The sequence below is a fragment of the Dermacentor silvarum genome, chromosome 5, assembly GCF_013339745.2.
Source record: "Dermacentor silvarum isolate Dsil-2018 chromosome 5, BIME_Dsil_1.4, whole genome shotgun sequence".
Lineage (NCBI taxonomy): Eukaryota > Metazoa > Arthropoda > Arachnida > Ixodida > Ixodidae > Dermacentor > Dermacentor silvarum.
This window is the reverse complement of record NC_051158.1, coordinates 175530826-175557590: the sequence shown is the minus strand read 5'-3', so window position 1 is coordinate 175557590 and position 26765 is coordinate 175530826. Positions and strand designations below refer to the sequence as shown.

Here is a 26765-nt window from a genome sequence, read left to right as displayed (position 1 = left end):
TGTGCGCAAACAAAGAGGGAGGAAGAAAAGGAGAACACAAGGACGAGCGCTGTGTTCTCCTTTTCTTCGGCCCTGTTTGTTTGAGCAGAAAAACTTTAAGAAAATGAATCTTTTCCAACCAAGTCCACTCGCAGTTATGCTTTATAACACTTTCGTTGAAGAAGGGTTGACATTCCATTTTATGTAATGCCGTGCAAGGAGGATAATCGTGCTGTTCTAATTTAGTTTAGTGTTACATTCACGTAGCCTATTCTTAAGCCATCTACCGGTTTAACCAATTCATCTATGTCCACATGTAAATGGCATGCGGCGAATGACACCAGTCTTTCCCTCGACGTACCTTTCTGTGTGTTCATTTTCGCAGCTTGTTTTCCTTGTAAGATCTGGTTTGATCTTCCTTAAAAGACTGCTTACATTGTTTGGTGCTGAGAATGCAATACAATGGTGTCACCATGTTTTTGAATTTTCTTGGGTTGGTGCAACAGCCGATCATTACAGGGCATCACTATTCACCGCTTCTTTGCCGTATACGAGGCCTTAACGCCCGTGATCCTTCTTTTTATGCGCACGTGGCCCATGTGCCAGCGAAAAAGCTGCGCTGCGCGCTTTTGAATGGGAACGACAAGTTTTCAAAGGATAAAATGCCACTTCGCTCTGCCATCTGCTAGCCCCTAGGTTAGCTCAGATGCGGTGGTTGAACGCGATTAAACGAAGTTTGTCGAGCGACAGCTCGTTTTTCCTTGCTTTGGGAAAGAACGAGACCATTGGTTAGCAGAGACTTAACTTTTTGTAGCAGCAACTACCGCATCTAAAATTGCACCACAAGACAGCACACAAACGCTGCTCGGCGCCGTCGGCGCGAACGCCCTGTGAATGGATGGATGGATGAATTCTAAGAGCGTCCCCTTTAAAACGGGGCGGTGCGTTGCGTCACCAAGATCTTGTTATTTCTTAAACTGTGGTGGAGACGAACTACGCGCGATTAGTAAGAAAAGCACGAATCCAAACTAGCGCAAGGGGATCAATGACAAGCATGCTTAGTTTGTTAAATCATAGCGAGTGTATAACTTTGCGAAACGTTTCTTGTTTCTTATTTTTTATTCGATTATTATTTTCAGCAACCGGAACAACTAAATGTCTGACCATTACGCTGCCAAATTTTTGGGGGATTGGAGCGGTAAGTGATAGGCATCATTTGATATAATTATTTGAGCCCTATGCAGACCTGACATCTTCAGCAAAGATTTTTTGCAGAAAACGTGTGAAGAATTACAAGAATAAATCACTGTCTAAATTAAAAATAGTTTGTAAACGTAAAGGGTTGAAAGCGGTGAAAAACCACCTTGCGTGAGCGTCGCCCCTGATCACACGGTCGGGACAAATGTTATTGAAATAAAGTCATCCTGGTTTTATGAAGTTTCAATTTTTTTATTTGGGTTGCTTCATTTATAAACTGTATTCGTAATATGAAGGTAATAAAATGGATAGCATGTTGCGTAACTATTCAAGCATGATTCTCCCCAAATATACCACATGAAATCATGGCCTCCCACGACAGATTTCAAAGGCAGCTTTAGCGATGGGATCCGGTAAGTAGGCGGAAGCGAAGAACTGCTTTGCCCCGGTAACCACTACACCCAATTCGGTGAGATTTCTTGCATTTAAAGAACTAATAATGAAGTGATTGTAGGAAGACGATTTTTCAAGCGAAGCTTGTATTGGCTCACAAGTTTCGGTGACGTTGTAGTTACGCAAAAACTCACGTGTGGCACATACCCACTTGGATATGCGGGTATGAGCCAGGGACAAGAAAGATAGAAGAACCTACAGACAAAGAACTTTATAGAAAGAAAGAAATGAAGGAAGGAAGGAAGGAAGAAAGAGCAGTGCGGAGAAAGCTGCACCGACCGGCACCAGGACACGGGAAGCGTGCGACCAATTAGGGTCGTTTGGCGTGTCGCGGGGAGGGAAAGGAAAGAAAAAAATCACACCATATCCACGGGGTGAATGATGATGAGTGGGCGAAGCTCCGGAGGGAATCATCGGATCTCCCGCTTAAGGGGACGTTAGCACAAATGCGTTAGAGACGTGCAGTACTCTCTAGTAAGGGGGAGCGGCCACAGCGTCTTACGCAGCCATTTACACATGCCGGAACGTGCACCGCGTTTGCCGACGCCATCACATGACTGCTGAGAGAGTATACCCCCCGTATTCATAAACGCTCCTCGACTTGAACTTGACTTGCCACCGCCTTGGGCAGCGCGTTCGAAACGCGTTGAAGGTAAGGCGGAGAGGCCACAGCGTCTTACACCAGCTTCTTACACGGGCCGTAACGCGCTAGCACAAACGCGTTAGAAACGCGGCCTTTCGTTAATATTGGGTATTTATGGCCATCGTGGTGCTTGTGTCTATGTGTGCTTCGTGGCGTAGTCCATTCTGCTCCCGGTCACTGACGCGTGCGGACGCAGGATGGTTGGCTCCGAGCGAGCTGCGACAGCGGTCGTCAACGGCCGTGGTAGCCCGTCGTTTTCCGTGCCCAAGGACTACAGGATTATTTTGCCCAACGTTTCATCAGGTGAAGCTATGAAGCGTGCAGTCATGCTGCACTGCGACATCTCAGGTCGTCCATATCGCATCGAAGACTTTCGAAAGCCCTTACAAGACGCCGGCGTCATCAAGGACGTTGCTGTAATAGGTGCCTACCAGATGTCCCACGTCTGGCTCGTTAACCTGCGGACGGATGAAGCGAAAAAGAAGCTTATAGAAGCAGGAAGGTTGGTCGTAAAGGATCGTCTTTGCATCGTCATCGACCCCAACAGGCAAGAGGTGCGTCTGAAGTTGCATTGGGTGGCTTTGGATGTCACGAGCGATAACATTCGGAGGGCATTCAGTGAATACGGCGAAGTGAAGGAAGTGACCAATGACAGGTGGAAAGGGGAGGGCTTCGAATGTGCTGACTCTCTGACAAAGTTTGTGCGATTGTTTTTGAAAGAGGGTATCGCACTGGACAACATTCCGCACCAGATGCGCCTGGGCAGCGGTACAGTGCTCATTGTGGCGCCAGGACGAGCCCCTCTTTGCCTTCGTTGCAAGCACACGGGTCATATACGGCGTGATTGCAGGGTACCAAAGTGCGCCGAATGTCATGCGTTTGGCCATGGACAGGAGGCATGTACTCGCAGCTACGCCAAAGCCGTGGGCAGATCTACGGTTGTAGACCAAAGCGAGCTTGTCATGGACGAGGAAGAGGCAGAGCAAGCTGCGGCACCTGCGACAGCCTACAAGAGCGGAACCGATCAGGGAGCTGACAAGGAAGTCCGCGTCTCGGGGCTGCAGACGCCGGCCACGATGGTGTCCAGCGTTGGTGAGCACCAAGAGACCGCTAAAACGAACGCGGTTGGCGTTGGTCCGGTGCTCCAGGATGAGGGCCCCACGGGAGAGTCCTCGGACGCGACCAGCGTCTCTCAAACGCAGCAGGCAGCAAGCATAAAGCCAGCGGTCGACGAAAGTGCTTTGGGAAATATGGACGCGGAGACAACCCCGGCAAAGCGTCGCCATGACGACGTGAGTGCGGTGTCGCAGGAGGAGCGTCTGAGACAGGTCGAAGCTTCGCTGGAAGCGAATGGGGTGAAGAAGAAACCTCGCAGTGCCGTTCGGACGCGCGCGTCGTCCCTGACAAGGGGCGGCAAGGAGGTGAACTCTTAGACGCCTCTATGGCGACTGCACAAAGCGTCGAGATGGGAAATGAGGGCGTCTTGCCGGCGGTCTCGTCCGGCAGGAAAATTGTGTCGTTGGAAAGGTCCCTGCGCGTAGGAACAATTAATGTACGAGGATTAGCGACTAAAAGAAGGCAAAATCAGTTCTATCGTATTGCGATGGAACAAGAATTGGACATAATCGCAGTGCAGGAAACTAAAGTTCAAGGCGAGGACCAGACCGACGGCTTGTTACGCCCGTTCTCGGCGCATTATAGTGTGTGCGTCAGTCATGCGGTGGGGACATCAGGAGGGTGTGTATTATTGGTGCGTAGTTGCTTAGGTATTGTTATACAGTCTGTTATAAGCTGTCCATCGGGCCGCTTTGTAGTTTGTGACTTTGTTTTTGCCGGCAATGAATGGCGCGTGTTTTGTTTGTATGCTCCAACTGACGTTGCACAGCGGCTAAATTATTTCGGCCGCATTAGTGAGTATTGTAACACTGATCGTATACTGATCCTTCTCGGCGATTTTAATTGTGTATGCTCAGCACGAGACAAAACGAGTACTACGCCGCACCGTGAGACTAGCATGATAAAGTTAATGGATATCATCAACGATTTCGCTCTGGAAGATGTGGGAGAATGTATTACCAGTGGGCATAATGTCCAATTCACGCATTTTCAAGGTTCTAGTCACGCACGCTTAGATCGTGCATATGTGTCGCTGGATATTGTGCCTCTGTGTAAGGATTATTGCGTAACACCCCTCTCCTTCACTGACCATTGCCTTGTGATGTTTAGCATTTGCAGCAAAAAAGAAAGACAAGGAAAATTTAACTGCGATTCATGGAAAATTAATAATAAACTATTTGATGATGATGTTTTCAAAGCTTTAGTACATGAGGGCATACAAGAACTGTACCGTGACAGTAATTCAGAAGCTGGGCCGAAATGGGAAATATTTAAGCAAAAAATTAAAATGAGAGCTGTAGAAAGAAGCAGCATACTTAAACATGAAGAACGTATTCACGAGAGACTGTTACGTTCAAACTTGCGAACTCTTGTCAAAGAAGAGTGTCTAACGCCTGGAACCTTTAAGGGAGATATCCGTGCGGTGAAAGAAAAATTGGAGTTGTTAGACATGGAAAGATTTCGGGGTGCAATTATAAGAGCGAGAGCAGAGAAAACGGTAATGGCCGAAAGGCCTACAAAGCGAGCACTTGGGACGGAAAAAAGTTACGCGCAACGTAATACAATTGCAGAAATAACATACAATGGTGCCTTGACAAGTGCTAAAGACGAGATTGAGAAAGCCTTTTACGAGTATTACAGTGCTCTGTTTTCTTTAGGTACGGTAGATATCGACCACTTCAAAAGTGAATTTTTGGCGTTCATGCCACAATTAGATGACGAAACAAAGGATAGATTGCAGCTTTCAATCTCGGTAGGAGAGGTAGAGAAAGCAATCGAAGACCTAAATCCCGGGAAGTCCCCTGGCCCTGACGGGCTAAGTGCGGCTTTGTATAAGACCTTCACGCGAGAAATATCTCCGATATTGGGGCGCTTATTCAATGAGGCCTTTGAGTTTAAATCTCTGCCTCCTTCATTTCTCACTTCCCATACCATTTTTATTCCGAAAACGAACGATTCTCTCAAACTTCGGCAGGTATCAGCCTATCGTCCTATCAGTCTGACAAATGTTGATTACAAAATTTTTATGAAAATAGTGGCTAGAAGGTTGCAAAGCGTAATAAAAGAAATAGTGGGCCCGCATCAAACATGTGGAATAAAGGGCAGAAGCATCTTTACCAACATTCACAAAGCGCGGTGTGTATTAGAGTGTTGTGACGTCATGAAGGGTGCAGTTGCGATGCTCCAGATTGATTTTGAGAAGGCCTTTGACCGCGTGCCACATGACTTACTTATAACTGTCTTAGAACATGCAAATGTTGGCACAGTAATAACTGAAGCTGTTCGTATGGCGTACAGTGGTTGTAGTACCAGGCTCCTTGTTAACAAAGAAGTTGGAAATCTCATCCAAGTGCGTCGCTCAGTTCGCCAAGGTTGTCCTATTTCCCCTCTCCTTTTTTGCATGTTTATTGAAAGCTTTTGCCTAAGTATTATAAACCGCAGTACAATTAGTGGCTTCAGGCTACATGCATCTGAAGTACGCGTTCTGGCCTATGCAGACGATATAGGTGTTTTTTGTTCAAATCTCGAAAGTATAGCGGAGGTTATTACCATTGTAAAACGTTTTTGTCAGGTAAGCGGCAGTGCAGTCAATTGGGGAAAATGTATTGGTTTTTGGCATGGCGATTGGGATCTCACGCCACAGTTTTTCCTAAATGTGCAGTGGGTAACAACCCCGGTGAAGTATTTAGGCGTACCCTTAGAAAATTACACCGACAGTGATCCCTATTGGAGGAGACAGACAGAAGAAATCCGAGAAAAAGCCGCGAAATGGAAGGGCAGAGATTTATCAATCTTTGCTCGTGCAACGGTTTGCAATTTGTTTTTCATTAGTAAATTGTGGTATGTGTTACAAGTGCTCTACTGTTCTCGAGTGAATGTGCAGCGACTTCATCGAGTTTTTGCCGTGTTTATATGGGGATCGACATGGGAACGAACAAGTCGGACGAACCTTTTTCGGCGTGTTCGTGATGGGGGCTTAAGCTTATCGCATTTATTTCTGAGACAGCTTGTAAATCGTTTTTTGTACCTTCGAGATGTTCAGGATCCTTTCCTGCGCACAGTTTGCCAAGTACGACTGGTCAGTGCTTTGCCCAACTTTGTCATCTCTTCCAATAAAATGGAAGGTCGACTACAGGGTTACCTTAAAGAGGTTGTTGAGTCGTGCCGCTTCCTGGAGGCCCGTTTCTCGATTGAATATTTAAGCGCAGTGTCTCGTAAAAAATTGTATAATGATTTATGTGATATTGTTCTCCCAATTCCATTGTATCGGACTCAATTCTCGGGCGGAAAGTGGCGCAAGGTGCTGAAACGTGTAAAAAGCATGCCTGTGCGTCCTGGGGTGAAAACCTTCTTCTTTAAATTACATGCAGGCGTTTTGCCAGTTAAGACTTGGCTTTCTGATAAGGGATTCTTCGTTCCATGGGGTGACCACTGTTTCTTGTGCCGGAAACCTGAAACTATTGAACACGTGTTCCTGGAATGTTGGGATGGCGTGTTCTTCTGGGATGTCCTGCAAAGGACCTTAAAGAAGGATTTCCCTTTGGATGCACAGGGAATAAGGTACCTAATGGTTGATAACGAGGATGGTTTTCCATATGATATTACAATGTTAATGGCTCTGCATAGTATTTGGACGTCACGCATGGCTGTTCGCCATGCAGACGTTGATGCTCGCCCTGCAATAGAGTACTTTCGCGAGTCTCTAATTTCATTTCTCGAAATGGAAAAAGTGAAAAAGTGTGTACCCGATTGGGTGCCCCGTATGGAAGGCTTGTTACACATGAAACAGTTCTAAAATTATGATTTTGTCACTACGTGGTTGACTGTTGTACCAATGCAATAAAGAAAAAAAAAAGCTTCGTGGCGTAGTGGGCTAACGCCGCGCGCTCGGAAGCGAGGGGTCCCTGGTTCGATTCCGCGCTACGGACACAACTTCGGAATTTTTTTCTCATTTTTCTCAGACTGGTTACACACTACTACTACGACGAGGGACGAACAGGTGCCGCCTTAAGGAGCTTCGGCCCTAAAAGGGGGTTGGCGGGCCCTCTGTTGGGCTTCCATCGCCACAGATCAGTTTCTGGGAGTGAATGGGAAGGCACGTGGTGCGTTCCACCGAGGAGCAGGCTACGTTTGAGCAACGGCGACGCGAACTCGCTCGGGAAAGGGCTCATCGTCGATGTGCCGATTTTAGCCTGAGGGCTTCCGAAGCCCAGGCGAAACGTCGGCGTCGTCTTTCCCTCCAGGAACCCGCAACGGTGGTGCACGCCTCGGCAACGCTAGCGCCAACTTCCCCGGTGCGACGGCCAGGTTTCAACGCCAGTTTCTTAACCGGAAGTTTGGAGCCAGCTGCAGTGCGTGGGACCGGTTGTGGTTGGAGCACGACGTGGTACTCGTCAGCACAATTCGTTTCGAGGAATACCGAAGTAACACACGACAGGCTTCTCTTACCCGCATTTCTTCGACAGGGGAGGCGCTGCAGATTTTAGCGCGATAGCGTTAAGGGCCCCGTGGCGCAGAAAATCTGGTGTTGGTGTCCGCTTCAACGTAAGCATCGGCATCGGGCGAAAGAATTCATCCTGAACCACCCTGACCTCACAGGCCCTCCGCATGGCGCAAAGGGTTAGTGAACAAAAGTTGAATTTCTCAAAGTAAAATTCGTCAGAAGAATTGTAAAGACTTAACTACAACCTACAGACATGATAACTTGGGATTGATGTTTGAATATACGATTAAAAAGCCTTATAAGCAGCCAGGGTCGCTTGCGTGCCATCGCGTTCCACTCTTGAAGGCGAAGCTTAAGCTTCCTCCAATGCGGATGGCGCGTGTCTCAAGCAAGCTACGCTCAACCAACAATTTTATTGCGATAACAATTATATGGACACTCCAAGCGCATTCGTCGCCGTCACCGTGAGGTGCCGTGTAAAGTCCAACGGCGATAAACTCGTCGCCGCGCGCCGTATGCTGTAGGTGCGAGTGCGAGAAGCGCTCTTTTACGGAGAGGGAATGCACGGCGGAGAGCAAACACGACGTCTCCGGTCGTGCGAAAGGCCGTGGGGCGACGGGAGGGAGAAAGCGGAGGTGACGTTTAGCTGCGGCACTAAATGCGTACCTTGCGACCGGGCGCAAGGGGAACTGACCACTCAATCTCTCACGTGAAAGGAAGAAAGCGGCAAGGCGGTGCGGTAGGGATGTTGCGCGGCTTCTACTCTGCCAAGAACTGCATGCTTGTACGTTGCGCAGCTGAGGGCTGTCGCACGCACCGTATCTTGAAAGCGATCTCCACACGGCTCTGACCTTTGCATGCGCCGTGCTTTCGCCGCTCAGTTTACGTTGAAGCGATAGACCTAACGAACATTCGCTCACTGCTCCTGCCGCGCTTGCTCACGCCAGCGTTTTGACAGTGCTTTTCTGCGGTCATCGAGTGTAACCTAGTCATGTTTGCTTGAGCTCGCTAACACCGTGCCTGTTAATTCAGCTGGCAGGCTGATGTGTCCATGCTTATGTAGCCCATAAAGCTACTATCCTTACGTCGTATATTCTACTAGTAAAGTTGCCATCGCAATGGCCGACCTCTCTACATTTTCCAATCATTAAACTACTTCTTCTTGGTATCGCAATTGGTGCTTCGCCTTTCGGGAGAAACTGCGACTTCTTTAAAACAAAAACAGAAAACAGATGAGACTGAACATTAGTGACACGTCTGTCATGTTGCGAAAGGCCGCGGACACAAATGTTTTCGAAAGCCTTTCGTGCATTGGCAGCGGTATATTTCACCGCTAAGTGGACACGAAGATTTCGTATTACGCATTCCGAGCGCGTTTGGCAATTTTTCTTTCATTGTGTGCCCTAAATTTAAGTAGTATAAATGTGAAAAATGTTTTTCAACATGGAGAGATTTAAAAAAGCTCATTTATTAAGTTTAGAACTCCGTAAATAAGCAATAAAAAAGCAATATGACAAGTTCGTCAATTGCACCTAGCAATACCTCTAAAGTTGAAGAAAAAAATGTAATATACAGTGCTCTTACATATACCACTAATTATAAGTAGGATTTTGGTAAAACCTCGTAAGCTGTAAATTATGGTCGTGCGATTGAAGCTGGACTACATCTCGCTGCGCAAAGCATGAATTGATGAAAATTATGCGTCCAATACGTTACCAGTGGAGACATTTTAAAAAGTACATACAATGTTATTGGAATAGGGAAATGTGAACTCACGCCCTCTTTTATTTTATCCCCGAATAATCATTAGTACAAAAAATGTCACAGTTTCGCCCTAAGGGCGAAGCAATGAATGCGATAGCAACACAGCAATGTCATACGATGTAAGGTGAGCGGCTTTGGTAGCAATATAAGTTGTAGTAAACATGAGCTGATTAAGTAAGCAGGTGTGCTGCGGCGTAAGTAGACCGACATGAAGAGAGACTCGATGACCACGAGAAGGCGCGTGTGAAACGGTGGTGTTGATGAGAAGCGCTTCCCGTGGGCAGCGCGTGCGAAGGGACACACCTGTAGCGCTGCACTGCCGATCCAGGCAGCATTACATGTGTAGCGTGCGTTGGAAAATGTGGCCCGACCATTACTAACTGAATGAAGAAGCGTGGTGTGAGCGCGCACAAACGAACATGAATAGATCACACTGAATGACTGCAGACAACGACTGTCAAAACGCTGGCAGCAAGCCCATACGCCGCAGCGGGCGAAGCTACGTGCGGTCTATCGCTTCAACAGAAACGGAGCGGCGAATGCACAGTGCATAAAGGTCAGAGCCGTGTGGAGATAAGAGACGGTGCGGTCGAGCGACGAGCGCGGTTGTTGGCAGAGTAGAAGTGCGCCCCCCCCCCCCCGCGCTCCCTCCGGCGCTGGCTTCCTGCTTCCTTGCTTGCGCGTGGGAGATAGAGTGCGTTCGCTCACCGTGATAGCGCGCGTCCCCGCACGCTTCCGCTGGGGCATACGGCGCGCGGCGAAGATTTTATCTATACGGAACCTCACGGCGACGGCGACGGTGACGACGACGCCGACGGCAGAAATCCGGTTTAAGTGTCCATATAATTGCTATCGCAATAAAATATGCGACGTTTCTAAAATTTACTCGTGGCATTGCGTGCTGAGATATGCCGAGATTGCATCTTCGTATTTAACACTGCGATGTCGTCAAAGCAGTCCTATGCATAGCCATAAAAAGTAAAGGCAATATATAGAGTATAACCCTATAAGGTTTGATCAGACACGTTATTTTTATTGCGACAGCAATTATATGGACATTCCAAAGTGTATTTCTGCCGTCAGTGTCGTCGTCGCCATGAGGTTTCATATGACGTCAACGGCGATGAAATCGTCGCCGCGCTCTCGGACACTGTATGCGTGAGGCACGCGCGCTTTCACGGGGAGCCAACGCACGTAGGAGAGCAAACGCGCGTTCTGCGCCGTCCTCCCTGAAGGGCTGCAGAATTAAGCGTCTCTTTCCTCATTTACAATCACCATATATAGAGAGCAAACGTGACTTCTTCCGTCGCACGAATGGCCGTGGGGGACGGGAGGGAGGCAGGGGAGGCGACGTTTAGCTGCGGCACCAAATGCGTATGTATATATAAAAATGTTGCGAGGTGAGAAGGTGGGTAAGATTTCCGACGCTGCTCGACGAGTGTCCCGTTCGGATCTCATCGAAAACTCCTAGTGGCCCCTAGAGGCACCGGCAACAGTCACCAACGCCGCGCGCGTTCGGTGCGAACGCGGGCAAAACGTCGACGGCGTCGACGACAGTTCTGCGCGTTGCTGGTGCTGCTGCATGTCCCAATTAATACAGCTGATAAAACTACTATCCTTACTCCGTATAGCTCTCGACTAATTTGCTCTCACAATTGATGCTACGCCTTTCGGGTGAAACTGCGACAACGTTTTTTTAATTGCCTTTACACGAAATATATGTTTTAGCGAACTTTTCAGCACCATAGAGAAACTAAAGGTTGCTTGCCAGAATCTCTCTCTTCAGACACCACTTGAGGCGGTGTCCGTGCGAGCGATACTTTTAAACAAGTTGGTAACCATCTGTTCTATTTACATGCAGCCAGACTATAAACTCAGCAAGTTGCTTTGTTAGTGAAGGTTAAAATGTGGATTTTTAATTAATCAATGTAATGTGGATTTTATTTTAACACCGAAATAACACATGTGCGTTGGTACAAAGCACACATGCATATAATACTAAGTGCGAAATTTAGGTTAACACATTGCTCTGAATTCATGGAAAGCTGTCAAGTCTTACCAGTGTAATGCGTGCCGTTACACAATGAGGCTATATATACAGATGCGTGTATTCCGGTTAAATTTTGACGCGATGGTGTGGCGAATATTTCCACCTACGCTTCGTTTGTAGTGTTGTGGGCTCTGTATATGCAGTGTGAGATCACGCAATAGATGACTTGGCCAACAAGCCTCGAACGGCAAATGTTTTTTTTTTCACCATTAAGTTGGCCCCGCGAAATGTAGATTGCACTTCTGAGCCTCTACAAGCCGCCATTGCAGGACGTATGGGCTACTATAACCGCTTCGGTACCATGCGAACCTTTAGGTTCGCCCAATAAAGAGCTAGTATTGCGATGCGCAGTTTTTTGGCTACACCCCTAAAAATAGTCTGCGTCCATTATTGGGGCTTACCTTGTCCCAGAACGATAATCGTCATCTGCCTTGCTTGCATTCCTTTCTTGAAAACTTTGCACTCGCTACTTTCCTGTCGAGAATTACGCGCATGTAGTTCATGACCGGGAAGTACCGAGTGCACAGCGCTAAAAAGAAAGGAAGGGCGCGCAATAGAGTTGAAGATTAGGGTTGTGGGACAACGTAAGTTCCAAGCGGTGCAAGCAGTGCAAGCTCTTTATTAGAATGTACGGTGTTTTTCCCCGTCACTGCAACGTGACAATATCACCTTGTCATGCCTGAGCAGAATTTAGAAAAAACATTATGAGCCATTCCACTCTGTGAAGGTGGATAACCAGCGAAGGTGTTTAGCCCATGACACAAAGGTGACACAAAATTTCGAACAAAGTTACGAACATATTGTCCTTATTGGTGGTCATTGTGACGATAGGTACACACAAATACGTTCGCGTACCACCTCTGTTATTAAATCTGTCCGTCTGGTAGGACAATGAATGGCTCATACCCCCGTAAACGCCGCCTCCCCATTTTTACGACGCAAGTGCACTCAAACTCTACGCTGGAATGATGAGGGGCAACGGAGCCAGCTGTGTCAGGAGACGACTACGACAAACGCGTGATCAGTAGCACCGCGCGGGTGCCAATGAGCCAGTTCGCGGACGACGGATTGGCCCTAGCTATATACAGCTTCGCTGCAAAATACACAAACATCGCAGGTATAACAGGTGTAGGTCAAAGGCGGTTGCGCAAGAAAGGGAACTTTGGGTTAAGAAGTGTGATCGGCGGTGTTGGATTTCTGAGGTTGGATGCTTCCTTCGGAACGCTCGGTGATTCCCTGTGCCAGGCTGGTGTCCTCCTACGTTCTTCCGCCACGGATGACATTGCGGGCTCAAGAGCGCTGACGCTTGGTGACGAAAAATTGACGTGGTTTATTTCACGTTTTTGTCAGCATTAGTCCAAGAAGAAAAATGAATATGAAAAGAAACATGAGATGACAGTAAAACGTGCGTTGGCTTCAAAGGTCCAAGGAATTGCTTCTTTCACACCTGCGCCGGGCGGTTTTTATGCATATCTTTTCCCCCTTTCGCTCGACGAGGGAATTAAATGTTCCTCTCTCGGCCAATTGTAATTGCAGCACAGTCCGCAAAATTCCATCCATGGTGTGGTACCTCCTCGCCGAACTCCGTCTCTGGTGTCTCACCGAACTTCGACCCGCCATTGGTGTAATCGAGAGGCAATGTCAGTTGAAACTGGGATCGACGCGGTTACACGGAAACTGTCAGCGTTGACTCTTTGTGGCCTTGCCTGGCGCCACCGTTTCCACAAAATGCGGCGCTTGTGGTCGCCCAGAATGGGAGGCTCTTTTTATGCTCCCCGCAGGGGCGTCTGCGTTAGCAGGCGTTGGTGAGTTACGCCACCACGTACCCGAGCACACGAGGGTGGGACCCTCCCGCGTCTAATTGTGCGCGGTTTAGCCGTGTTCGGGCAAAAGAGGATCCTGGGGGTTGAGCTGATGCCGAGTGTTTGGACCTTTAAGGCCCCCCGGCGGCGGCAACACACCCCTTTGGCCTCGGCTTCACGTAGACGGCACCCCCGGACTGACCCACCCGGGGGAAATCGGTAGTTGCCTTTTCCTGTCTCTCTCTCCAATCTTCGTCTTTCTCTCTCGCCTTTTCATCTCTCCTGTCTTCTACTCTCTTCTATATTACTTCCGATCTTCTTGGCAGCGAGGGTTAACCCTGTGCGAGTAGCCAACCTAGGTTATTTCATATTCGGTTATAGTGGTGACGTACAGCTGGCGTCTGCGGGACCTGTGTTTACAGGCCCTGTAGCGTCCCCTTGTTGGGCTCCATGGTGAGTGGCTGGCGTTGCTGCCGAAAAATCCATATTCCTTATGGCTAGTTCCTTCCCATCACTCCCTGATCGCCGTCTGAAACGAGGGCACACCGAAGACGTGTTCCAGTTCATTGGACATCAAAAACTAAACTTTCCACGATTCCATGTAATTCATTCTGAAAAAGCTGGAAAACAAGTACGAACAATCTCCCCTTTTCTAGTCTCTAAATCCCTTACTGATGCTCTTGGGCCAGGTTATAAGGCATCGAGGATGGCCAGTGGTGATCTCCTCTTGGAGCTCCATGATCAGAAGCAATAAGAAAAGCTGCCTAATCTAGTGTCCTTTGGGGACACCCAAGTAACTGTAACCCCGCACCGCACCATGAACACTACCCGCGGCGTTGTCTCAGACGATGATTTGTTGGAACTGACTGAAGCTAAACACTTGGAGGGCTTCAGTGAACAGAATGTTATCAACGTTAAGCGAATTAAAATGAGGCGTGACGGAAAATAAATCCAAACTAAGCACCTGATACTTACTTTCAATTCAAGTGTTCTGCCCGAGTCCATCGAGGCCGGGTACATCAAACTTCGTGTAAGGCCATACATGCCAAATCCTCTGAGATGTTTTCAGTGCCAGCGATTTGGACACAGTCACATAACTGCCGAGGCCGGCAAACTTGTGCGAAATGCAGTGCTCATGAACACTCCTCCGAGTCTTGTGAAAGCTCTCTACATTGTGTTAACTGTGATGGGGAGCACGCCACCTACTCGCGGTCGTGCCCATCCTGGAAAAAAGAAAAGGAAATAGTAACTATTAAAGTAAAGGAAAACATAACTTTCAAGGAGGCACGCAGGCTGGTATTGCACCTGCCAAAAACCAGCTTTGCCGAAGTGGCGCGTCAGGGGGCAGCGCCACAACGGCCCCCGGCGGCTGTCTGGCACACGCGTAGTGGGCCGGCGGTGACGCCATCCGCCCCCTCGGCGGCTGCAGCTAGCGCTGCTCCGCCATCTCGGAGCAAGGGGCCAACGACCTCCGGGCTGGTGGCCTCCAAGGCCTCGCCCCTCGAGACGAGGCCTTCGCGTCAAACTAACCGCTCGCAAGAGCGCGTGTCCAGCGCCTCGCAAGAGGACATGGACACAACACCAAGCGTGAGGGCGCAGCCAGCGCCTAAGGAGCGGCGCGATTCCATCGACCGCTCCAAAAAAGAAAAATCTCGTGTCACGGCGCCTGGAAAGGGCCCGTGAGCTAATTTTGTATTCTTGAATGCACGGCACAAAAACACATTCAAAATGGAAACACAAATTTTACAGTGGAATGTGAGAGGACTTCTCCATAACCTCGACGATATTAGGGAACTCCTTAATAAATATAATCCAGAAGTGCTGTGTGTTCAGGAAACACATTTAAAACCCACACAAACAAACTTCCTCAGACAATATGCTATCTTCCATAAAGACCGTGACGTTGCTGTTGCCTCCTCCGGAGGTGTAGCAATAATTGTGGATAAATCTGTTGCTTGCCAGAATCTCTCTCTTCAGACACCACTTGAGGCGGTGTCCGTGCGAGCGATACTTTTAAACAAGTTGGTAACCATCTGTTCTATTTACATGCAGCCAGACTATAAACTCAGCAAAACGGAATTTTACACGCTAACTGACCAGCTTCCGGAACCATACATTATTGCCGGTGATTTTAATGCTCACAGCACTTTGTGGGGAGACTCCCGGTGTGACGCTAGGGGTCGGCTTATAGAGAACTTTCTAATAACCTCTGGTGCATGTCTGTTTAACAAAAAAGAGCCCACCTATTATAACATCCACCATAATTCATTTTCTTCCATAGATTTAGCGATTGGCTCTGATACCCTTTTTCCCTATATAGAATGGAATGTCGTTAAAAACCCATTCGGGAGCGACCACTTTCCTGTGACACAGACCTTGATAGAGGAGCGTGACAGTGCACCCCACGCCCCCCGTTGGAAAATAAAATCAGCTGACTGGAAAGGTTTTAAAGAGTCAACCTACTTATCACCAGATTTTATCAATGATTTTAGTATTGACGATGCTGTAGCGTATTTTACTGGTTTTATGCTCCACGCAGCTGAAAAATTCATTCCACAAACAAAAGGCCTCTCATGTAAAAGACGGTTTCCCTGGTGGAATGAGGAGTGCAGACTGGCACGACAGAAACAGAACAAAGCGTGGGGCGCACTGCGTCGCTCCCCGACTGTGGAAAATCGTAACGAATTTAAACTGGTAAAATCACAGGGAAGGCGCACGCGGTGACAGGCAAGGAGGGCTAGGTGGGAGAGGTTTCTCTCTAGCATAACATCCTATACCCAAGAAAGTAATATATGGATTGGCCTAAGAAAGCTAAAGGGACAGCAAATCCACCGATTACCTTTAGTTGACGATCATGGGAATACCTTGGAAGACCAGTCCAACGCTCTGGGCGAACACTTCAAGGGTGTATCAAGCTCCATTCATTACTCAAAATTGTTCGTTAAATATAAACAAGTAGCTGAACTTAAGTCACTGGATCGTAAATGCCTAAAGAATGAACAATACAACCATCCTTTTAATATAGCCGAGCTGAGAGCTGCCTTGAGCGTATGCAGCAGCTCTGCACCGGGAGCTGACAGAATCATGTATGACATGATTAAAAACCTAAACACTGACACACAGACAACACTTCTGGCACTCTTCAACTCTATCTGGGCTGCCGGATACCTGCCATCCTCATGGAAGGAAGCTATTCTTATTCCAATTTTGAAGCAGGGTAAAGACCCTTCCTCGGCGGCAAGTTACCGCCCGATAGCTCTCACAAGTTGCCTGTGTAAACTTTTTGAGAAAATGATTAATCGCCGACTTAAACATTTCCTTGAACTGAACAATATACTTGATCCCTATCAGTGTGGCTTCAGAGAAAAGCGGTCCATAACTGATCATCTTGTGCGCATTGAAGCACATATACGTGACGCATTTGTACATAAACAGTTTTTCTTGTCGATAGTCCTCGATATGGAAAAGGCGTACGACACAACTTGGTGTTACGGAATTTTGCGAGACTTGTCGGGAATGGGCATCCGTGGAAATATGCTAAACGTAATAGAAAGCTATTTGTCTAACCGTACCTTCCACGTGAAAATCGGCAACGTACTGTCACGTTAATTTATACAGGAAACTGGTGTACCCCAAGGAGGTGCGCTCAGCTGCACACTGTTTATCGTGAAGATGAACACGCTTTGTGCTTCATTACCGCCAGCTATTTTTTATTCCGTCTACGTAGACGACATACAAATTGGTTTCAAATCCTGCAACCTTACAGTGTGTGAGAGACAGGTACAACAGGCCTTGAACAAAGTATCCAAGTGGGCAGACGAAAACGGATTCAAAGTGAACCCCCACAAAAGCTCTTGTGTTCTCTTCACCAGGAAGAAAGGACTTGTTGCAGATCCCACTATCCAAATGTGTGGATAACAAATACCTGTGATCAAAGAGCACAAGTTCCTAGGCGTCATACTTGACTCTAAACTTACTTTCATTCCGCATATAAAATATCTCAAGGTGAAATGTCTAAAAGCAATGAACTTACTGAAAATTTTATCTCACACATTCTGGGGTAGCGACAGGAAGTGTTTAATGAATCTTTACAAGAGTCTCATATCATCACAATTGGACTACGGTAACGTGGTATATCACTCTGCCGCCCCTAGTGGACTGAAGATGCTGGATCCCGTGCACCATATAGGTATCCGCCTGGCCACTGGCGCTTTCAGAACAAGCCCCCATTGAAAGTTTATACGTCGAATCAAATGAGTGGTCACTCAATCTGCAGAGAACATACACCAGCCTCACATATTTCTTAAAGTCCACTCCAATCATCAGCATCCCTGTTTTAATACCGTTAACGATATGACCTGTGCTACACTTTTTCGTAATCGTCCCTCTGTAAGACAGCCTTTCTCACTGCGTGTCAGGGAGCTTAGCGAAGAAATGGATATCCCACTCCTCGAACATCACTTAATACCTTCAGCCAAGCTGTTACCGCCTTGGGAGTGGCAGGTAGTAGCATGTGATATATGATTTGTAGAGGTTACAAAGCACGCTTCAGAGGTCGAAATCCGAATGCATTTCCTAGAATTACAGTCCAAGTACCTATGCACCGAATTTTACAAAGACGCTTCTAAATCGCATGTCGGAGTATCTTATGCAGCTGTCGGTCCGTCCTTCTCGGAATCCGGAGTACTCCACCCCGAAACAAGCATCTTTACGGCTGAGGCCTATGCAATATTGTCAGCTGTAAAGCATATAAAGAAATCAAAACTTCAAAAACTATTATATTTACAGACTCCCAAAGCGTCCTAAAAGCCTTGAAGTCACCCTGTACTCAATGAGCTCTATTCTGTTCTTTGTAGAGCACACGCAACTAAACAGCATGTCATTATATGCTGGGTGCCAGGGCATAGAGGCATCGAGGGCAATGTTCTTGCTGACCAAATGGCCACATCAGTCACATCACCCGCTATGAACCCTACAGCTGCTGTTCCTGCAACAGATTTGAAACCTTTCTTGCGAAAGAAACTGCGAAGCCACTGGCAACGCTTGTGGGACGCCGAAGCAAATAATAAGCTCCACTTGATTAAGCCACAGTTACGGTTCTGGCCCTGTACAACTAAAACACGACCAACTGATGTCCTAATCTGTCGTCTCAGTATAGGACACACGTACGGTACTCACAATTTTCTATTGAATGGTGATGATCCTCCAACCTGTGGTAGATGTGGCGAGAGGCTCACCGTCCTCCACGTCCTCCTGGAGTGTCGGGAAGCCGAAAGCGAAAGCAACACTTTCCTCTACCATATCGTTAGTGTGTCCCTCTACATCCCGCTATGTTTCTTGGTAAAGAACCGCTCTTTAACACCAAAGCAGTCCTCGCATTCTTGAACGATGTTGGGCTACATGTTATTAGCCCAATAAGTTTTTAGCGCATTCTCTCTCCAGAGGTTGTCGCTGTGATAGTTTTTAACAGCACATGCCTCCAGGCCCTTGTGTTTCAAGGGCTCTGTTTAGGCACTTGTGCTTCTGGTGAAATCTTGCATCTGTAATATTTTGTACGTCGTATCATTCTTTCGTAATGTATTGTTCATGCGTATAGTACACATCATTAGTCATTGCCATAATCTTATTACGTATAGATTTTATGCACTTTACAGCGACTGTTTTTAGGCCCCTTGACAGCCATGCTACATCTAATGTTCATATAATTGACTATTCATATACCACTAACAAGCCATTACCATCGTCTTGGCGCTCTTTGGCCACATCTGGCCCTTGCGCCAATAAACCACAATAATAATCATCATCATCTTTGTATGCTTTTCAATAGTCTGCGCCGGGCGCCGTCGGTGCATGGGCGGGCGCTGGTGCATCGAGTAAAGCGCACAAAGCGGCCGTTGCCGTTTAGAGACGCACATGGCTGCTGACTCATTGCAGTTTGGGGTCCAGGAACTTGTCTCGTTCGTCAGCTCTGGGTAGTCGAACAGATGAAGACATGATACATAATCACTTGTCATTATCTTGAGGTGACTCAGGTTTTGTCGCCAACTCTTTGGCATCGAAAAGACGATGAAGCGTGAATGTCAAGGGATAGCTGCACACTCGCCGGTGAGGCACCCCTTTGTCCAGAAGGGGCACCAAGCACAACAGATCAAAGCAGCTGCGGTCATATCTAACAACGGCTGACTTATACATCGTACCGACGGCTCCTCACCTGTAAGCGAGCCGTTCATCGCACTTCTTAACCTAGAGTTCGCCTTCTTGCGCAAAAACCTTGGACTTACACGTGTTCTACTTGTCATGTTTGCGTATTTTTATTGTGCGCATGCGCGACAACATAATCAGGTAGAATCCTCGAGGCGAGGATATTTTACATGTCGCGACGAAACTTCGCAGAGAGTGGGTTGACTTAGTGACGATAATATTAACGCCAGTGTAGCGATAAATGTGAAATGTATAGAAAGTACCGAATTTTATTATCTTGACAGCGAGAGCAGACTCTACAACAGCTAAATGACTTTACGCGATTGTCAAGTACTTTACGTAGGCGGGAGATAAAAGCTATCGAATACTAAATTTAATGTTTGTTGGCAGGCACATCATAAATACTCCTGATTTCATACTTTCGAGTTCGGTATAAACAACCTGTGAATACATGTATTTAATTGTTATTTATTTAATAACTCATACTGTAAGCCTTTTATGGCTCATAGAGGAAGTGGGTACATATATTCTTACAGGAAGTTAGTACAAGTACATCGGTAGCACAGTGCAAAAAAGTAGTTTTTAAAGAAAATAAAGGACCATAAAAATCACAGTTATAAAAGAAAACGCTGAAAACGCGAACATGTCATGCAATAAGAGTTATGAAAATCAAGTCCGCATTGAAACCAATTCATCGATCAATCAGCGATTGGTAAGCTTGCTAAAACCTGCAGGCCACACCGTTGGCGCAGGGTAGCGTTTTCAGTTTCTGATGGTCTTCACATTTATTAGGCAGAACTAAGTGACCTGTGAAACATCTAAGAAAGGCTAGGCTAAATATTCCCTCTTGAAGCCTGGTTGTACCTTTATGGATTTCCTTTTCCCTTTTAGGGATGCTTTGGATGTATGCACACTACAACTTTACATGGACGTGATTGAAATGTTTGTTTCCTATACATAACGGGCATAATCAGAACGCTTTCAAATGTTGATGTTGACGATATGGAACTGTATGTTTTTGTATGTGTTTGTTCTAGTGCACAAAGTCATACAGCAACCTCTGCAAACCGGGAAGTGTAAGTTATACTGCTTTCTTGCATGAGTTAACCTCTTGTGTTAACCTGTACAAAATATTCATAGCTTTTTCATAACGGTTGCTGGTCGGATCGGTTGTTATAGCACTACTAGACAAGTATCCGCCGACTAAGGCGTGCTGGCAACCATGTCAGCTAAGGACATTATTTCAGGTTCTAAAGAAAGACAGGACACTAGCTTTCCGTTTGCTCCCCGTAACCTGAGTTAGACAAATAGCCCTTTGTCACACCACGTTTTAGCCATTCCTAACAAAAATGACCTACTTTCTTGGCCCTCATACCTCTACAATGCCACTGATCTTTGCAGCAGCCTTATTTGAGAAAGCCAATTCATGTAGTTGCAGCTATCAACGCGTTGTCAAAATTATCTCGTCTTATGGTGTCACTTTTTCAAACAGCTTCACGTAGCTGGGGATAGCTGGGGCTTTTGTTCTGCCTGCTTATACTGCACATGCATTATATCAGCCATTAGAGATGTGAAACCTATCCCTGGCGCTGACTGATTACATTTCACATGGTGTGTCCTCTCGGCACTCCAGAAAACATATGCTGAACAGAATTTAACAAAAATTTTATTTACAAGTTTGCCTCAGCGTCGGCAGCGAATGATCGCCGTCTACTTTGTCTGGGTCTAGGGACAATCGCACAAAAGAGTAAACTAAGCGCAAGATATCCACGGACAAGACTGAACAGCCCAAGAGATGAAGGGCGTTTGAACTCGTCAATCTTATCTGTCCCTTTCCGAGCTATTTTAGTTTTACTCCATATCATGGGACAACTAGCCCAACAACAAGAATTGCTAAGACGTAAGATAGAAAGTACTTACACAGACAGATCAGCCCACAAACTACGAACATTTGATTATGAATACTAGGTTCGACAGATCTCTCAGGCAGATGCTTCACCAAAAAGGACTGCATGCATTTATTTAAATATTATGCCAGAAAGCTAATTTTGCTATAAAAAATAATAAACTGGAAATATCTGCACACTCATTCTGCCAGATGGTGAAAAGTTGGTTGTATGAGGAGTATAAACCACCCGTGTCAGCGGCAATCGCATAGTTTTCAAAAACAGTATCGGGGTGAACATTTGTAAGTCTTCCAGGTTTTTGTAATCGCCCGTTGCAAGTAACATAATTTTAGTCCTTGAGCTGGAATATTATTGAGGCGGACATTTCTGGCACGTGAAATAGCTACACATATTGAACTAATTAAGAATCACTGACTTCCTAATGAATTACTTTGCGGCCTATATCGCCATTTACGAAGTTAAGCCGGTGAGTTTGCAAGTTGTATCTACTTGGAATGAATTTCCAGAATGACAACTGTTTGGGGATATGCGCTATCAAACACTCCGTAAAATGCACAGTTGATCCATTTACCTTTTTTAGCAAAACACGCTTTTATTCATTTTATGCAAAAGTACCTCGAGCACCCATTTATTTTGTCCCACTGTTTAGGAAATATTATCTAGAAACTGGTGTCATCCAAGAGATACATTTCATGGGGATATCTCTTGCAAACTCACCAGCTGTAATTCGTAAATAGGAATATGTGCCACACAGTAACATAATGGGAAGTTAATTAGGGAGTTTTATGTAATTATTTGGATATGTGTTTTGATTTCTCATGGTAGTAAGTCCACCTCATTCAATATTCCAGGTGAAGGACAAGAATTATGCTATCTTTCACTGAAGATTTTCGAAAATTCCGGTAAATTCAAACGTGATCACCCCGTATAAGGCCAGCAGTTGCACCGTCAAGGTTGTGTCAGTGTGCCCGCGACTAAAGTTTTGTTTACGACAGCATTCCTTTTCTGAATAGACTGAGGCAGCACTATTTAAAACATTGGATAGAACCAACCATGATTGCTGCCCAAAAATGCGTTTAGCATGTTTTGGAATGTGGTTACTCGTGACACTACGTTTTACGGTGTCCTACGGGTGTTGCTCCCCGTACCATCGTGCCTTACCCATACGCGGGAGCCAAGCCGTAATTGGAGCTCCGCTCCATCAAGGAACGGTTCCGAACTACGTTCTGAGACTGCCTGTGGTTGCACATGATGTCACCAGATACGCAGCTGATCAAACGACTGCGTCTGCGTCTTCGACCTGAGGCGCAGCCTCTCAACTACATTGCCTCAAAACACTAGCTGTGACGAGAAATAAATGCGATAACGCTCCCCTTACCACCTTGCCACCCAGCGGCACCACCACCGAGTTGTTTTTGCCGGTGTTTCTGATTGCACGATCTTCGGGAATGGCCCACGAAACGCAATAGACACTGAAAATAAATTGCTGTTATCCCCCCCCCCCCCACACACACACACACACTTAAAAAATAGGCTAAAGGCTCTAAAAGACCTACGCGAATGAACACATGGACCAACTTACATACGCACAGCCAGAATCTTAGTTTTCGCCATTTAAAGGATGTTTCGACAAAGGTGAGGACAGGCGTGTGTCATCCAAGTCACAGTCGTGTCATGCAATTCTCGTTGTTATGCTTTTGTAAGCCCCAGCGCATCGTAGGCCTGGGGTGTTAATGAAGTAAATATTTCTACAACGCATGACATTTTCCGTAGCGAAAGAGGGTGTAAAAGAAAAAGAAAGATATTTATTTTCGGCTTCTACCTTTACCCTTTATATAAGTTTGAGTCATGAACAAAGCGTTGTCAACAATTGGAAAAAATATATCTGTCAATTAAAGCTTTAATTCTTACTTTTACTCACATTTCGTATGCTATCAAGGGAATAACACGTGCATTTGGTCCTGCTGGCCATTGCACCAGACAGCGAGTCTACTGAATACAAAATAATAATACATTTTGTGACCTCAACACTGGCTGCATCGCTTAAGGACATTCGTGTTGAAATTCTACGTTAAGATTTAATGCTTCGATGTCAGTCCCTTTTCGTTTCCTTTTGCCTCATTGTAAACTACTAACGATTGAAGCGTGTGGGACACCTTAAATATTGCCTCAGCTTTGCTCTATGAAAAGCTTCAGGTTAGGTACTGCATTAAATGTAGAAAGCAAACTTGTTTAAAGCAACTAGTAAATCAACAGTAAGGAGGAGGCAGTTTGCAAAAATTTTGGCATAAAAGAAGCATGTTGCTGTGTTCTACAAGGACTCACAAAAGCTACCATTATTTACGCATTGAGAACTGTAGCTTAGAGTTAATTTGCAAGTTCAATTATCAATAAAGAATCTGGACAAGGCTGTAGGTGATCCTTCATATTTGTTGAAACACCAAAGACGTTTAAGCAAGGAATCGCTACTTGTATAAAGCCTGTATCATCCAGTTTCTGCCTACTTCACTACAGTTTCTAATAAAAAATCCGTCTACACGAAAAAATGATAGAGTGCGATAATTTATGAAATTCTCGTTTAAAATAAAATACGGAAAACGCCAATGAACCGCATAGAATGTACTTAATTGGTTGGAACGCGTTTGCGTGATATAGTCTGGAAGTTTCAAGCGAGTACTATATTTCTCTCTCAGGAGAAAGCACGAACATATTTATGACACTTTCGTTTTTCAATAGCTTGTCTTAGACTGCGTGTCAGCAGATAGTGTGTCAGCAAATTCAAATATTATTGTATTGATGCCTAAGCAAGTACTTGCTTTGTATCCCTGTCATTGTGCTTGGTGGCGGTGATCTATCAGTTAACCTTCATTATTGCTGTACTTCAAGGTTGGAATCACTGGGTTGGTTCAGCGAATTTTAGAGGTGAGCTCCGATTTAAGCCTGTGTAAACTATTTACTAGTTTTTGAACTCAATGTTGATTGTCTTGATCTTCCTATAACCCCGATTTCTTGTCTTCGTTGGTTAATGCCTATTTTTTCAGTGCTTCGTGAATGGAATGCTGAACTTTGACCTCCCAACGCAAATATACCTCTTCATAGAATTTCTCAAGGAACTCTTGCAGGAAACAGGTAAGCACATCGCCTCTAGTATGAGCAGTAAAAATGTAGAATCTCTTCGCTATGTTCTCGTTTGAGCCGCCATATTTGATGAGGTGATGGCGCGTCCGTTGCTTGCCTCAGCTGGCCTCCGGTTCTTCTGTTCTCAATGACAGCACACGACGTCAATGCGCCACAGCAAGCCGCAGTTTTGATGTTTCTCGTCAAACTTGACAGCGTAAGCTGTTATGGGCTCATTCCAATAGCCGTTCCGGTTCGCGATGGTCACCGCCGCCGCCGTTGGACGACCCAAGCCTCCGCCAGTATGGTGGCGCCATCTAGTTAAGGTGCCTGCAAACGCAGCGTGTGCAGGCGCAGACGACGAAATGCGATTCAGACGAGGCGCGCAATCCACGCTATCCCGATGTTAGATGTGTGCCACGTATTCTGGGTACCTCTCCGGTACACGTTATGGCGTCTCCTCGCAAGGTACGAACCGCTGCTGAAGAAGCGAATCGTAGAGCTATGTGCGCGGCTACAACCAGTCACCATCGGGCTCCGCAGACTGCTGTGCAGAGAGCATTACAAGCCGCAGCTCGCCGTCAACGCCGACGCCGGGCGGACAGTTCAGATCGTTCTCGTCAAAATCGAGGCGAAGACACTTTGTCGCGAAGACCCTGGTGTGCGTGGTGCCGAAATTGAAGCTACTCTTGTGCCGCTCCTCCAGCTTATGCTGTGACTGTGCTGCGTGTGCCGCGCAGGCCTGTGACTTTTTTCAAAAGAAACTGATTGATTAGTGCTGTCGTACCGCTGCTTTGAGCGGTTTTGCGATGCCACTATGCGAAGACGCGCTATTCGTCGGGATTCTTCGGCAAGGCAGTGTCTTGGCGATTGACTCTTCGGTATACAGGGTGTCCCAATATCATGCACCAATATTTAAAAGTATGAAAATACCATATAGCTGGATAGAACCAAGGTAATGTTGTTTGGCATTGCCTGCAGATACTCAGATGGTTTTTGCATTCAGACTAACTACATAATTAGTCCTAATTAGTTAATTAACTGCGAATGAACTGCGAATAGTGCGAATGGTTAAAGCGTGCCTCATTATCATATCATGGGTTTGGCTTCTAAAAATTTATAATTTATTTAATTAACATGCCGACCCGATATGAACGGCTCTGGCTAAAGCCGCGATCCAGTTATATGACCATTATACGCGAAAAGAGGTAATCTTACCTGTGCTCTATGTGTTCATATTCTTTAATGAGAAAATTTGGAAACAACACGAGCGCACATGCACAGGTATTGGCCTGTTACCCCTAAGCAGAAGATTTGTGAGTGAGCGATACAAATATGCGAAACTGAGTAGCAAAGATTCGATCAAGTGCTAAAATTGTTATCAAATATGTTGAAAAATACACCTTACGCTAATATACTTTCAGTCTGCCAGAAACACATGTCAGAATCACAAAACCATTCTCTTCTATTTCGCAGATCCTATTCCCGAGATTCTCGGAGGCATTTGCGAGACCCTTTCCTCTGTCACTGGCGTCATTGGAATTGACCTCGACTGCAATTTGCTGGAGCTAGATACTCAGGCTCTGTGTGAAGACAAGATCAAGCTAACAGTGCCCGCTACTCTCAACCTAACACAGGTGTCTCGTTTCTACCTTGCTTCTTTCCCTACTTTATTTTTGCCAGAACGCAATAGCAACCTACCAGGCGAGAATTTCTGACTTCGCTTTTTTTCCCACTTACGCCTAAGCTATACGGGTCCTTGCTTGCGTACCCAATTACAGAAATCTGAATGATTAAAAATATACATAGTGACAGCAATGTAAGTTGTGGGTTGAGTTGGCATAAGTTCCCGAGTACAAAAATACCAGTACAAAATTTTATGATGACAAGAAAGATGGCACAATGAGTCATCATTTACAACTTTTTTTATCACGAAAGGCAAACCAACGTCTTGATGAATGGGTAAATTTACAAATTTGCCATTCTCGCATGCACAGATGCGAGGTTCCATCTTTAGCACATGAGTAACTTAGTGCCCACAAATCGATTCACTTTGAACAGCCTTGGGTGAATGTAATCCCCACCAAGTAAC

General features: G+C 46.1%; 1 protein-coding gene across 1 annotated transcript in view; it reads left to right on the top strand.

The window, feature by feature from the left end:
• The first annotated feature begins 1123 nt into the window (after positions 1-1123).
• The window catches only part of LOC119453926 (uncharacterized), a 70518-nt gene continuing 44876 nt past the window's right edge, over positions 1124-26765 (top strand). Inside the window, exons 1-5 of the mRNA XM_037715962.2 lie at positions 1124-1177; positions 20687-20725; positions 24443-24478; positions 24598-24685; positions 26150-26310. Of these exons, the coding sequence (XP_037571890.1) occupies positions 24613-24685; positions 26150-26310 (234 nt within the window). The 5' untranslated portion in view covers positions 1124-1177; positions 20687-20725; positions 24443-24478; positions 24598-24612. The remainder of the gene's footprint in view (positions 1178-20686; positions 20726-24442; positions 24479-24597; positions 24686-26149; positions 26311-26765) is intronic.